Source organism: Platichthys flesus, chromosome 24 (genome assembly GCF_949316205.1).
Source record: "Platichthys flesus chromosome 24, fPlaFle2.1, whole genome shotgun sequence".
NCBI classification, from domain to species: Eukaryota; Metazoa; Chordata; class Actinopteri; order Pleuronectiformes; family Pleuronectidae; genus Platichthys; species Platichthys flesus.
Window position 1 is genome coordinate 7268400 of NC_084968.1, and position 14874 is coordinate 7283273.

Genomic DNA, 14874 nt, shown 5'->3' on the forward strand with positions numbered 1-14874 from the left:
GAACAGATTAACGTAGTTTCTTAATTCAGATAAAAGCTCCAAATGTCCAACAAAGAGCAACAAAAACGAAAACACCTGTTGCTTTTTAAATTGGTGTAATTTCTATATTTAGACAGCAGGGGGCGGCAAAGACCCATCCAAAAACAAAATAAAAATAAGTAATAAATAAAAAAGTTAATCGAAGCAACAGTGACAGAAGACTGGAAGTCATTTAATATACACAATGCAACATCAATACAACAACGTTAGTGTTATGTTTGATTTAATGTTAACACAAAATATGTTAAAAATGTCCTTCTTCTCTCCTTTCTCATTTTCTTCTGTCCCCTCTCTTCTGTCCCCTGTCTCCTCTCCTCTCTCCTTGTCTCCTCTCTCCTTTCTTCTGTGCCCTGTCTCCTCCCCGCTCTCCTTCTCTCATCTCTCCTCTCTCCTTCTCTCCACTCTCCTTTCCTTCTGTCAGGTCTCTTCTGTCCCCGGTCTCCTCCCCTCTTCCCTTCTCTCTCTCCTTCTCTCTTCTCCTCTTTCCCTCTCTTCTTCTTTCCTTTCCTTCTCTCCTCCTCTATTCCTCTCCTCCTCTCCTCTTTCCTCTACATCTCGCCTTCTCTTTGTCCAACAAAGAGCAACACAAACTAAAACACCTGTTGCTTTTTAAATTGGTGTAACTGCTATATTTAGACAGCAGGGGGAGGCAGAGACCGAATAGAAAAAAAAGGACAAAATAAAAATCAAGTTAGTCAAAGCAACAGTGACAGAAGACCGGAAGTAATTTAATATACACTTCAAAACATCTTAGTAATGTTAGTGTTATGTTTGTATCAATATTAACACAAAATATATGAACAATCACCTTCTTCTCTCCTCTCCCCTCTCTTCTGTCCCCTGTCTTCTCTCCTCTCTCCTTCTCTCCTCTCTCCTTTTCATCTGTGCCCTGTCTCTTCCCCTCTCTCCTTCTCTCCTCTCTCCTTTCCCTCTGTCCCCTCTCTCCTTCTCTCCTCTCTCCTTTTCTTCTGTCTCCTCTCTCCTTCCCTCCTCTCTCCTTTCCCTCTGTCCCCTCTCTTCTGCCCCCTGTCTCCTCCCCTCTCCCCTTCTCTCCTTCTCTCCTCCCCTCTCTCCTTCTCTCCTCCCTCCTCCTCTGGGCGGGTCCGTTCGGTTTCTGGAGGAAAAAGCTCAACAACCCTGTAAACTCTCATACACCAACATGGCGGCGGCCTCCAGCCCCAGCAGCGGATGAAAAGTAAGGCGGGGGGAAGAAGCGGCCATCAAACTTTGTGAAGACTCTTCCGGAGCGGCTGCTCGCGCGCGCGCGTGTGTGTGTTCGATTTCCTGGAAGCTGCTTCCTGCTTCGACCTGTTGTGCGCAAAGAGAAACACGGACTACAACAAGCGGAGGGAGACGAAGCCAGCAAGTTGCCTCCATGTCAACAGAGTCCGCGGCCGCAGAGTAAACAGCTGGTGAGTGAACCGAGGAGGACGCGGGTCCTCAGGTGAAGTGTTTGTGGGACTTCAGTGAAGCTGAGGTCTCGCGCTGAAATGTCGCCTCCTCGTCCTCCTGCTTCTCCTCTCATCGTGTGTCCTCCAGCCGCGGAGAGAGAGAGAGAGAGACAGAGAGAGAGAGAGAGAGAGAGAGAGAGACATAGCCACGTATCACTGCACGGGCTCAACACGGGAGGACATGTTTGTGTTTATGTTTATCGAGTTGTGGGTCAGATGCAACAGTTGGAACAAAACACCCCCACTCCTCTTCTTCCTCCTCTACCTCCTGCAAGCCCCCCCCCCCCCCAACCCTGCAGGTGCCTGCCCTGAGTGCAGCCTGGTCGATATGGTCAGTGATCATAAACAGATACAAGTGTTAACATCGATCGATTACAGCCTGATCGATGTGAATGGTTTAAAGATCTTCATGGTCACCTCGCTCGGGTACAAAGAGGATTCTCCCTCCAGTCAGAATAAATAAACGCATGGGAAACAACAATTATGGCAGCAAATAACTACAAGAAAATAGAATGAGGCATTTTTACAACTAGTCCAAAATGCTTGGTCCTTGGTTTGTAAAGCTGCTGAGATATCATTAGTTAACGCCTGACAATGTTGTTGAACAGGAGTTAGTGATCAGTGCATGGTCGGATGCAAGCCAAACACCAATGCACTGATGGACCATTTGATCGAGTGCTCAAAGAAAAACAACATGGAATCATAATTTTTAATGTTAAATAAAACATTAACCGCAAAACTATCAATAAATCTTGAGGTTTTGATGAACCGTTAAGAAGCAGTGGCCATTTTTCATTTCTGCTCCTTCAGAGTCTTGGTGCTGCAGTTGTCTCTGTTTTTCTGGGACCCCCAACCCTAGGGCATGCAGTTGTTTTTTGTGGCTGTGTGTGTGTTGGGGTTAGAGCTAATGCCACTACATGCAATGCCAAGCTGCTCACATATCTATGCCTCAGCACTTGACTGTTTGCCAGCTGACAGGAGTCTATAACCCCTAAGGGCAGCGGCGTTCTCCCTGCTCCGGCTTCCCACCATGATTCACGGTGTGTGTGTGTGACGTTCCTGTGTGACAGCATTGGCACGAGTCCCAGCAGAGCCCAAAGATGCAACTTCCGCTGGCCATGATCCGGTGGCACTCACCTAAGTGTTTTACTACCTGAAGTGGCAGCAGGGATGTCAGGCTGTGAGAAAAGCGAGGCCGGTGGAGCAGGACAATTGTGCAAGTTTTAGTTGCATCAGCACTGAGCTGCTGACACACAGCGGAGGAAAAAATACTCTTTCTTGACCTTGGCTTGGCGCTGGAAAAAGGGAGTGGAATGACTGTTGCCTCCTACTAACTGTTACTGTTTAAATAAGTGGGTCATGTCTGCACTCGCTGTGGCTGTGTGTACATTGACCTCGCACTTTGTCACTGCTCCTGGTCGTCCACGGGCTCAGTCAGCTGACCAGGAGGGGGGAGCTGCCACAGGCCGGCAAAGGACTTTGTGGCTGCCTAGGCAAAAGTCAAGTAGGATTTTGACGAGTGTGAGAAAAGCTGCAACAAGTGTGACTGCGTGAAATGTCTTCTGTAAACGATTAGTGCAGATTTTTTTAGGAAGGTCAGTCCACTAGGAGTTAACTTAAAGTTATGTTATTCCTCAGGTGACATTACAGCTCAGACTTTAACTGTGTTTAGAAGGACGCCAATATTCTGATGTTAACCCGATTTAATAGTTGGAATAAGACAATGCCACGGAAACAGCATTTTTTAACCTGAATAAGATCATACTTGGAAGAAGCAATAATCAAATTAAGAAGTGGAGTATTCTGACCTTTGTAGCAGTACGTCTTAAACGTATTATAAAGCTCTGTTGAAATTTTCACAGCATTTTGCATCATCGACATACAGCAGTTACCAAAATGCATGAATGACACATGTCCTGGGTGTAAACAAGATGGACTGTCTCATTTGCAGACAGCCCCCCCCCCCCCCCCCCCCCCCCCCCCGGACACTGGCAGGAGATTATTCAGAGTTCAGTTAATGTTTGAAAGCAGTTTATGTATGTTTTTTTGTAACCTGGCGTTTCTGCTGTATTAGCCAGAAGTAACTCCCGATTTGATGCAGAGACGACTGACGTTACAAGCTCCTGGGCCTGCTGAGTCAACGCTTACCTGAAACACCTCAGTGCGTATTGCTTATCAGTCGGTTTGCTCGTCTTAACACATGTTAACTCCAGGCAGACATCTCTAGCCAAAGAGCAACAATGAGCTTGTAATGCAGCCAAAAAATCTCTCCGGTTACCCATTTTCTTCCTCTGACCTTTGAGCTTAGGTGTTCTGTGCCAGTAGTGTTTTTAGTCCTCGTCTTTCAGTGAACCTGCGTCTCAGCTGGTTTAAGCTCAGCTTGTTAGCAGGGCCAATGACTTTGCCCTCACTGCCTTCTCCTTGGAGTGGAAAGAATGCTCTGTGTCTGCCGGGCTGTCACGCTCCAGGAGGGAGGCAGTCTTGTGACGTTGCCGCTGAGCCTGGCCTCTCTGCTCTGAGCCGCTAATCATTGTCCATCTCCCCAGGATGTTTTTAACATACCATGTCAAACGATATATATATATATAAGATGTCGTTATCAAACCCTTATGACTAAACCTGCTTCATTGACATTGGGCATGTCAATGGCGTGTCGTCAGACTAAAAAGCTGATAGAAATTAATAAGATGTGAAAGAGGTGTTTTACGAGTAGAAGATGCAAATAGAAAACACAAATACAGCCTGATATATAGAGCTTGAATTCACTAAATAAACATTATTATTACATATAAACATGGTTTATTCTGTAAATAAAGGTTTAAGAAATATAAACGCTAATACAAATGTGTCTGTGAAGGGCTGATGGACTGTATAGATGAATATCTTCGACCAAAAGATAAATCGGTCGGTCCTATTCTAAATCCCAAACTGCCCTTGGTGGTTGAAATGTCTGTGTGTGTGTGTGTGGTTGAGAGGCATGTACTGCACAATGGTTCGTTTGATGTGAAAACCCCTCCATCAGTGAAGTCTCATGTTGTGGGAGACACAACCTACCTGCTGCCGTCGGCTCTCTGCAGGCAGCAGTTGTTTTTGACACACCTCAGCAAATAAATGTGCTCACATCAACAGCAAATCAGCCAGGAGGAAAAATAGAGAAGATCAACCAGAAACGGAAAAAGTAAGCCTAGTGGAAAAAAGTTGTAACCTTCAGCTTCACTTATTTGGATTGGTGCCCTTTCTCCCCTGATCTTGCTTTGAGGCACCGGTCGCCGCCGCCGTTTGCTCTGATGTTAACTTGAAAAAACTCTAAACAGGGATCCAGTGCAGTTAGGAGTGCCAGGGGACTGACAAAGATTTACAGACACAAAACCACAACAGACAGTTTGACTCGCGTAAAGAATTTGTTAAAAATGGAAACTTAAGTTAATGGACATTTGTTGTTGTTTCCCGTATGATAAATTAAGTAATACTAGTTAGAATAATAATTTAATCAGAAATTTATGTCATTGATTTAAAATAGTGTTTTGCAGCTTAAGCATACTCCTTTGCTTATGTTTTTATTTTATTTTAATCAGATGGCAGAAATGTTTTGCTCAATTAGAGCTTAAGAAACGTCATACAAAAGCAACAGTCTATGGCCAAAGGGGGGGAAATAAATTAGATAACCCATAGAAAAAAAAAAACGTCTGTTGATTATCCGTCACGTCTGTTATCGGTGTGATTTGGCAGTCAGATACCCGCTCTGAGAGCCGTGTTGACAGCCGTCGCCTGTCCCTCGGTGAAATTGGATTTTGTGTCTGTATATATAAAAGAAACAGCTGCCAGGGTTAAACAAACAGGACTGAGGAAAAGAGTTTCACCGTTGGTCTTTTTGCTTTGTTGAGGTGCTGCAGAGATAGGGAGACGCTGTTAGCACATGGATGTGATAATGCCACGGTACTGCACAGGCTTATCTGGAGCCAAACGGGCGGATAGACCGTGAACGCTCCACCTCTCACTCTAGAGCAAATATTGAACAGTACGTTTCCTGCTCTTGAGGATTTTTTTTCTTCAGAGTAAACGTCAAAGTCCATTTTTTTCTTCTTTTCTGCGTTGTAAACTTGAGGCTGAGGGATCACTCTGACAAGTAAGGCTGGGAGTCTCCCTCGCGACAAGCTGTTAGGATTAATTAGCAGAGTGAGGTATTTACACACCACAGTCACAGCCAACTCTGTGCACACACACTGCAGCTTGCGACATATGAGTTCAATCAGACAAAAAACGGCAGTGGCTTTATTGTGGGTTTATCCCTCCTCAGAAAGCCACGCTCCACCTCTGGGAGGAAACAAACATGAGCGTTGTTCCCTTTTCCCTCTGTGGCCGTCGAGGTTTTGCCACCTCATTGGCACCTTGTTCTCAAGTCTGGCTTTCACCACGGACAACACGTTGCGTTGACAGGTTGCGCCACTTGTGCTCTTCAGATCCTCCAGAGTTACAGAGTGGCACTTAAGGCCGAGGCTGGAGCTGTGGAGGCTGACACGCAGTGTGTTTTAGAGCCTTCCACTGAAGCTCAATGGGTAATCTCACTGTCAAATGGAAGTCACTGTTTCCTTTTAGAAGATGTCGTAGTGCATCTTAAATACATTTTCCTGTTGTTGTGAACGTTTCTGACCTGGAAAATCTCCTGCTGCGTTCCTCGCAGTTCCTTATGTGAAAGGTAAACTGGGGCAAACCGAAGTTCATGTCTGATGGTACAGTACCCTGCAGAGACATGTGTCATGCTCAGCTGCTGTGTCAGACAAGCTGCAAGTGGGTCTGCCTGACAAGGCTCCTGCAGAAATAAGTGAGACAAACACAGCACTGTCTGTCACCCAGCATTACACACACAAACACACACACACACTTGTGCATGCGCACACCCGCAGGACGGCTCTTTTTCCCCTGGGGAATGAGCCTCCAGGCTCTTTTGTGTGAAAGGGATGAGATCATTGTGGGGCAGACCATTGGGGATGGAGTAAGGGGTTTACAGTCACTATACCTAAATAGAGAAATCTCTTTTTGTTTGTCTCTGCAGCTTTTCTTAGCTTTGCCTAAATTGAAACTGGCACGGTGCATATTCAGCAACTTGCAAGTGAAATGCTATTAACACCAGACAAGTGCTAAAAATAAACAAACAGTAGATTTGGTACAGAAGAAAGTAAAGAGTAGGACCACCCCACTTTTACTTATCGAAGCTGAAGAGTTTTCTTCTACCCTCAGGGGCGGTTGTTGTGCACGGCCAACCGTTGGCACGTTTGCAAGCAAGTTGAGACCAGTGACGAGGAACAATTCTTTCCAGTGCAGGAAAACCAGAGGCCTTGACGATTGGTCCAGTCAGGCTCAGGCAGGATTTCAGGAGGAAAAGTGATCACGCATTTAATTTTGATCACCGGTTGTGACCTGTATTTAATATCTCACGCATTTAAACTTGCATATTATAAGTGTTGTCATGTTACATTTGCTTCTCTAAAGTATATATTACTCTGTATAGATACTGATTTAAAAATAAATGAATAGGCTATTGTGACTCATTACCTCAAAGTTTAGATAATATCACAAACAAGTATTTGTACGTCTGCTGAGCTGAAAATTCCTTTGTTAAAGATGACGAGTTCTGTTGTCAGTCCTAATTCATCGGATTTCCAAACGTCTGTTTCCGTTTAGAAAACTTATCACTCAATTAACAGAATTTGTATTTTTTCAAAAGGCATCAGATGTTTGTGTGTTGGAGATGAGTAAGCTCTAGATTAGGCAGTGAGATCATGATTCAAATGAATGAATGAATGTAGGGGGGTTGGTCAGACTTTGCATGGTTCAAGATTAATGGGAAATATTTTGACTTAACATCATTATTTTAATGAGCCACAATATAACTACGAAGCTGGACCTGTCACAATTGATTGATACTAACTTAGTAAATATCACAGTATAAGCAGCATGAAAAACAATTTAACATTGGATCTCATTGTAGTAACAAATAATCACTCATTACAGTCTGTGCTGTCTGTACACTGGAGACTCACTTCCAATCAAGGCCTTAGCTTTTTGAATTTAGACTGTGTCCACTGTGGCTGAGTAGCGTTTTTCTGTCATGCCTCGCAGTGACCCTACTCCCTGAGTGTGCAGCTCAGACAAAGAGGCCTGACACTCGATCGCCGGGGCTCAGGAGTAACAGAGGAACAGGTTCTCACATGGGAAGGGAGGGGCAGAGCACAACCTTTAGAAGCTGGGGCTCGGATTACAACACAAGGCTTCACGCACTGAAAATTGAAGGGACTAGTTTGTCTGCCAGTTTGACTGTTGTTTTTTCTGCATGACCCAAGAAGCGTCACTGTTCTTTGCCTTAAGGGTACAACGTTTTCCTTGATGTGATTATTCTCCGCCCTGCTTTAAAAAGGCAAGAGATACTGTAAAGTTTGCTTGTATTTACAAGTCTTAAAAGCTTTTAGTATAATACCCTGTCAGCCCCTTCTCAGTTTATGGCCACCACTATGTTTTGTTTGCTTGCCACACATAATGTGATAGTGGCCATTTCAGCCTTTTATTATCTGTCCATTTAAAAATTAGCTTCATTTTGACGTCCTTTGACTCAGCCTACAGAGAACATGTCAGCAATACTAAATGTACCCTTGGAAAGAGATCAATTACCTCAGCTAGAATAACACAAGTCGTGGCTCAGGGTCGCGCTGCCTGGCAATGTTTGGGCTGGGTTGCCTTGGCAGCATCAATGTTAGCCTATCATGGGCTGTCACAGATAGATATTTGTGTGGTTGTGAGGTGTGCGGTGGAGTTAGAGGGGGCTGCCCCACGGGGGCTCCAGCATTGAGAGCATACCCGCCACAGACGTAATGGCACTGGGTGGTGTAAAGTCTCGTAGGGAAACGGGATGACTCATTTCAGTGTCAGTGATGTTAATTTGACTCAGTTACAGTCCAGAATATGGCATATACCTACAATGTGTTGACCCTGTTTCGTTGTCCCTGTCTGCAAAAAAAGCGATATTGCGTGACAGATGCGTATCACTGACTAATCCTACTTCTAAAGGCAACAAATAATGTGTTGTGTAGCTCATGTAGCTCCAGTTTTCTTAGAACACAAAATGATTTTCAGAACAGCCTGCTATGTACTGTAATACTAGAGTTGAATGAGTTCACTTACACACATCTGATGCAGTTTGTGGTTGGGTTTTTACATGGAAGCAGGTGTCAGTGGTTTTGTATGAACGGTGCTGCAGTATGTGTCGCTTATAGTTTTAAGATGGAGTGTTTTAAGTGAGTCTCATTGGCTTGGCCAACATTTATGGGGCAGTATTCAAAGTCCAGTCAGATCCTAACAGATCTGCTGATTACTCAGGGTAGTGTTTGCTTTGCTTTTCTTTCTACGAACATTGCTTTGTTCCTTGCTGTTAGGTTTGTGGTGATCTGCGCCCCTCCTGTCAGGAAACCGTGTGACTCACAGACTTGATGTTTTTCATACCAGCATTACCATTTTAGAGCAGATGAAAAGCAGTTGCCACGGCTTTCACGACAGAGATTCAAATGTGAACGGTATGCAGCAGAACATATTTATTTGATTGCAGATTAAGAAAATACCACAAATTACAAAGACAGAGGAAGAGGCCCATAGGGATGATGGTGTTACTGATCCAGAAAACCTTGAGTAGCTTTTAAAGATGAAAAACTGATTAAGGAGAAGAAAAGAAGGATGTGTTAAGGCCCTTTGCAGCGTAGAGAGAGGAGATGTATTAAGTTCCAGCTCTTCGTAAGTCCGTTTTGGCTTGACAAAAGTGAACTGTTGAGGACAAAACTAGTCAGCTTCTTAACCAACATGCCCTACTGAATAAAGGTATAATACAATCCTTTGCTCTCCTTACAAGCGCCTGAAGGAAAGGTCCTTTATTTTCCTCAATATGAATATATTTATTTCTGGGAGGCACTGCACTTACATGACCTGCTAATACAAAAGCCTGATTCCCTCATGGCTTTTAAAGCGACTATAATAAATGTTTTTATGTATACATTTGATCAAATTAATACGTTTCCTGTCATCCATTTTTGTTATCAGCTTTATAGCAGCTCTGTTATTTTGATTTTCCATTCGTACAGCTAACACTGTTGGTTCAGCCTCGCTGTTCTCACAGTGGCACTTATGGAAAGAGGAGGCTGGAAAATTTTCTTAAAAACCCATTGTACGCAACGTACTGACTCCGAGGAAGAGTACGAGACAAGAAAAAGTTAGCAACTAAAGAATCAGATATTTCCCTCAGGATTTGGTGGAGACCAAAAACTGAGCTAAAAGAAGAGTAAATATTGGACTTAATCATCAAGTAGCCAGTATGTAAATGCTATTTTATTTTTCCGCAACTTAGACGAAGATTAAACAAATCAGTTATTTCAGTGTTATTAATGTTGTTCAATATACTATAAACCCACTTCTTAGCTTATATGCCACCGATTCAGCTCAAGTGTGTTACATTAACATTTAAATCAGGGAATAAAATCCACAGTATTCTTCTCTGAAAATAAAATACCAAAGGAAGTGTTGGAAACAGGTGGAATGCAGGCAACTGTCCGATTGTGTGCCACTACCTGACCTACAGCCCCATCATATGTGCACAACTGGACATGGACACAATAGAGGTCAGCAGTTTAGTGTAAAAGAGAGGGCAGATTCCAGGTCCTTAGTGGAACAGTCATAATAGAAGCTGGTCCTCCCTCCAGACGTCATACTTACGCACTGATGTGAACTGGGATTGAAGTGGAATTCCAGATACAGTTTATATTAACTAAACAACCGCTGTTCAAATGACATTAAGACCCAGATACAGAATTGCGATTTATATTTTCTTGATTTTCAAAGGGTCTACCTCAGTCATACTCTTGTGAAATTGTGTAATAAACTTGTTTGCTCAGTTTTGTGAGATTTTTTCTAGCTATAAAGTGACATTAATTCATCCCCCCACACACAGGAAGACCATCCAGTCCCTGGCTAATAGGCCAGAGTACATTTACTGGCCATTCTTTTGTGAGAACTCATTTACCAGTGAAGTTTATTATAAAGTGAATGAAGAGTGAAAAGAAAAATCCAGCAATTTGCTTTTGAATAGGGTTTCAGATGTAACCATGGACACGGTCTGATAAATCTCTTCAGAGCAATAAGTCTCAACACGGCTCTTTGTGTCTGCATTGCTGTTGTGCATGATCACAAAAACAAGAGCTGGATCCAGTCTTAAGCAGTGTGGCTTTTAGATGAGGCTACATTGTATTGTCAAAACCACATCTGGAATCATTTTGAGAATTTTATTTATGAGAACAAATAAAACCTTTAATTTCATTGACATTCCTCAGAACGAGTAAATGTCCCTAAACAAATTGTGAAATATAGCAAAATAATAGGGATGGCCTTTAAAAAAAAGTCAATATCTACACCCACTTTGAGCATAATATTTATGTTACCTGTGCAATGACTGACCCCAAACTGAGCTGGTCTCCACATCTTCACTGCGTAAAGTTCGTCCATCCCATCTTCAGCCATGCACTTCTTTTTGTGAAAAAATAAGGTCATTCAGACTGTATTGTTTTTTGCTTCCCTGAGGCTTTCCCTCAGAGTTACACAGCGTGCTCTTTGATCTTAGTGTTTTACCGACATACTTTTAAAAAGGGCAATGAAAAACCGGGCCACATTCTGGGCAAATGTCCAGCTACAGTTCTTCAGAGCTAACTCGACTTTAAGTTCGGCCGTACACTTGAAACAAATCCATTTTGGCAGCTCAGGACAAAAAGGGGACTGCGTGTATCACTCATATAAGGTGCAATATCCTGGTCTAAATTATGACGATAGTTTGGTAATTTGTCCCAGAAAGAAAGACAAATTACCAGAAAGAAATCAACCGCTAAAAGTCTAGACAAGTGTGTCAGCTGTCTCCTGGCTGAACAAGGTCACTCCTTGCACAGCTCAAGCCAATTGATGCACTCCCCTGTACTGCAGCCCATACTCACCATCATGCATTTTAATAATGCAATTTTCTAATGCAAACAGATTTACTTCAATCCTCACTCATTCTTCCAGATTTGCCCTTCATGTTTTCTCATACCTTAAACGTATAATTTGTGTTTGCATGGTTAAAACTAGAAGCGTGTGTACCTCTGCAAAAACCCAACAGTCCCCTTATGAACCGACTTTTAAATTCACTAGATATGGATGTTTATGTGGTTTTCTCTGAGAAATCAACGAAAAAGTTTAAAAACACACCATCTCTTAATTTCTTGTATCCCGGTAAAATTTTATGTTTTTTTTACATATTGCATCCTCCCACCAAGTTTTGTGGTAATCCATCCAGTAGAGGAAAGCGTATACCACCTTGGTTGAGTAAAGGATATACATGAAAGAACTACAATGGTTAATATTGGTGTGCGTCATGAAATCCAGGGCTGTCTGTTCTTGCTGTGGCCCTATAAAGAGCCTTCTTCTTTTTTCTTTTTCCTCCTCCTGCCACAGCTTACTGACTCACTGGAAAAACTGAACTTCCTGTGTAAGTCTGAACCATAGACTGGTCTGAACAGCTCTGAAATGGAGACGTATCTGCTTTTGAGTTGAAGTTTCTCTCTCTTCTTGAACAGCCAGTGGTATTTTGGGCCAGGCTTGATAAGACAAGTGCTTTTCTTTGGCAACAGAAACAGTATTTCTTTGCACCTTAATATATAGAATATAAATGATGAGATTGAATGTGTCTCTTTTATTGCACACTAAAAGATTCTGCACTAGAAATAGAACATTTCTGGAGATTAAAATAGGACATCAACCTCCAAAACATTTTGCCTCGCCCCATTTCATAAAGGAAATGACTGTAGCTCATCTTATATTAATACTTTTCATTAGTCAAGCTGACTTCGTGGCCCTATTTCAAGTGTTTAAAGACTTTGGTGATCTGCTCTGATTTATGCTCTTGGTGACATTTCCGAGCATTCCTCAGGCCTCAGCGCTTCTCCCTTGGCTCTCTGCAGGCACCAGAGCTTTAAATTCTCCCAACATGTTTGGAGCAGTGCACTAATATACAATGACAAGAGTGTTTGTGAACGTCAACAGAACCAGTCCCTTCCCTACCCCTTTGGGTTTTTCCGCAGTTTGTTTGCTAAGTTGTTGTGCAGCAGCCTTAAAGGATCCTTTTATTTCCTTGGCCACAGTATTATTTAGCATTCTGTGTAGACTCGCATGTGGAGCCCATCCCACTATCCCAAAGTGAGATGTAAGACCGTTGCTTTCACTAACATGCTGTGTATAGCCTGTAGGGAGTGTTAAGTAATACACTGTGCTGTGTGAGATTATTTAGCCAGAGCATTGAGTTTATTAATGTCTTCTACAAACAAGGTGCGAGAGGTTTTTTTGTCTAACTGAACAAATTTACACTTGGCTGTATAAATATGGTTCTAAATGAATCCCATCTCTCTTCTGTCACTTCCAGGTACACCCAGCCATGCTCGAGGACAAGGGTCACCGTGTGACCGACTACTTTGTGGTGGCCGGGCTGACAGACAAGTCCAAGCCCTTGGAGCAGGACCTGTCGGAGGCGAAGTCCAGCGGGCCCAAAGCTCCCATCACAGACCTGGCCGTCATCAACAGGTCGGCAGGAGAGACCGTGCCTGAGGGCTACACGTGCATCGATAGCACCTACAGCGGCCAGCCGGCCAACCTGAACCATGGCAGCCTTAAGAGCCCCGAGCTGTTCCTTTGCTACAGGAGGGGTCGGGGGAAGCCTCCCCTTATCGACATTGGGTGAGTCAGCAGTTTTGTTAAGTAATCAGGAATGTTACAGCAGCAAAATGAGTCATTATCAGTCACTGAAAACGTGGACCCACCACCTGCTAGCACTTTCACACGATTTCACCCTGATCAAGGCCCTTATTGTTAGCCGGATTCTGAATGGAACTAGAAGGAACTTTCAGTTTGTCACAGTCCTATCAGCTTTGATGGCTCACAACAAAACATTCTTTCAGAGGTGGAAGGAAGTAGGTGTGTTAACGGCTTCATTCACTCTGCCTTGTTTCATCATGGAGTTGTCCCTCTCTGCCACACCTCCTGGCTCCTGTCCATTCATATGAACTTTACTGCTTCCCTTTATTGTCTTATAATAAGGAACTCCATTTTGATTTCTCTAATCCAGTAGATTTACCTTAAGCTACCATGGCATTTCATCATTGGGGGTTTATAACTTGTTTGCAGTAAATACAGCAGCACTATATCACTCAATAATGTCTATTCAGAACTATGATGCAACAGCCTGTGGCTTTTAAGTTCCTCACACACACACACACACCTCAGTCTTTGTCAGAAGCCTTTTTGTGTCTCCCACTAACAAACTGGAGTTTCCAGTTCATAACTGTGCTCACTCTGAAATAACCCCCCAACAAAACACACACACACGCACACATACACCCACACACACACACACACAACCACACACACACTCTAAGAAGGGTTTAAAATGCCCGCGGGTCTTATAAACGTCAACACTTCTGACTGCCTCCTGCTGTGTTCTGCATTGAATTTGGTTGTTTTCATGTGAGATTCTTCTTCTAAATGCAGCTTTAAACTGCAGAACTACACAAAACACTGCAGCTGTTGGTGCATAGAGCACAAACAGAAGATCATATGTCAAGTGATGTTTTCCTTGAACAGATTGTGTAATCCTCAAGTGTGGGCTGGAGAAAATACTACATTCAAGAGTTCAGGGTCTTTCCGAAGCTAATAGGTGTTGTGTTTTCAGTCGCTGAAACAACAAATCAGTCAGCCATGCAGCTTAATAAGACAGAAAAATTAATTTCACCAGCTTCTTTATTGCTGCAGACAGATATTAAGAGACTCCCAATGTGGAATTCATGCATGTGTGGTCGATTTATTAATCATGTCATATTAGTCCTGTAACGATTGTTATGTGGTTTTAAAAAAAAACATTCATAAATGCGTGCATTTGTCACTTGCTCACTTCAGTTCCAGGAGGGTTAAACTTACAAGGAAGGGGGAAGTTCATTCAAACTAGTAGGTTTTATTATAACATTTAATAGTATTTGTTTCGCGGTGTTTTGTTGGATAAATGTTTATTAATTGTATATGCAAATATGTGGGGGTTCTTGGAGATGGTGCTGAATTAATTGACAGCCATCTGTATATAAGGAAGCCAGTCTGAGGATGTGGGTCGATGCTGTATCACCTGTGCACCGGAGTGAATATAATAGCTTCAAGCCTGATCTGAACCTGTATCATGTGTTTTTCCTCTCTGGTCGCCTCGACTGCTCAGGCATTCTAACACAGTGAAACTTGCATTCCCAGCCCCAGGGCTGCGCAGCGTCACGACTCACTGTGCCCATTA

General features: G+C 43.1%; 1 protein-coding gene across 2 annotated transcripts in view; it reads left to right on the plus strand.

Moving 5' to 3' along the window:
- Positions 1-1161: 1161 nt before the first annotated feature.
- Positions 1162-14874, plus strand: part of dennd4c (DENN/MADD domain containing 4C) — a 30843-nt gene continuing 17130 nt past the window's right edge. For both annotated transcript variants that reach the window (XM_062384258.1, XM_062384259.1), the window contains exons 1-2: positions 1162-1451; positions 12970-13280. In XM_062384258.1, the coding sequence (XP_062240242.1) occupies positions 12982-13280 (299 nt within the window). In that variant the 5' untranslated portion in view covers positions 1162-1451; positions 12970-12981. The remainder of the gene's footprint in view (positions 1452-12969; positions 13281-14874) is intronic.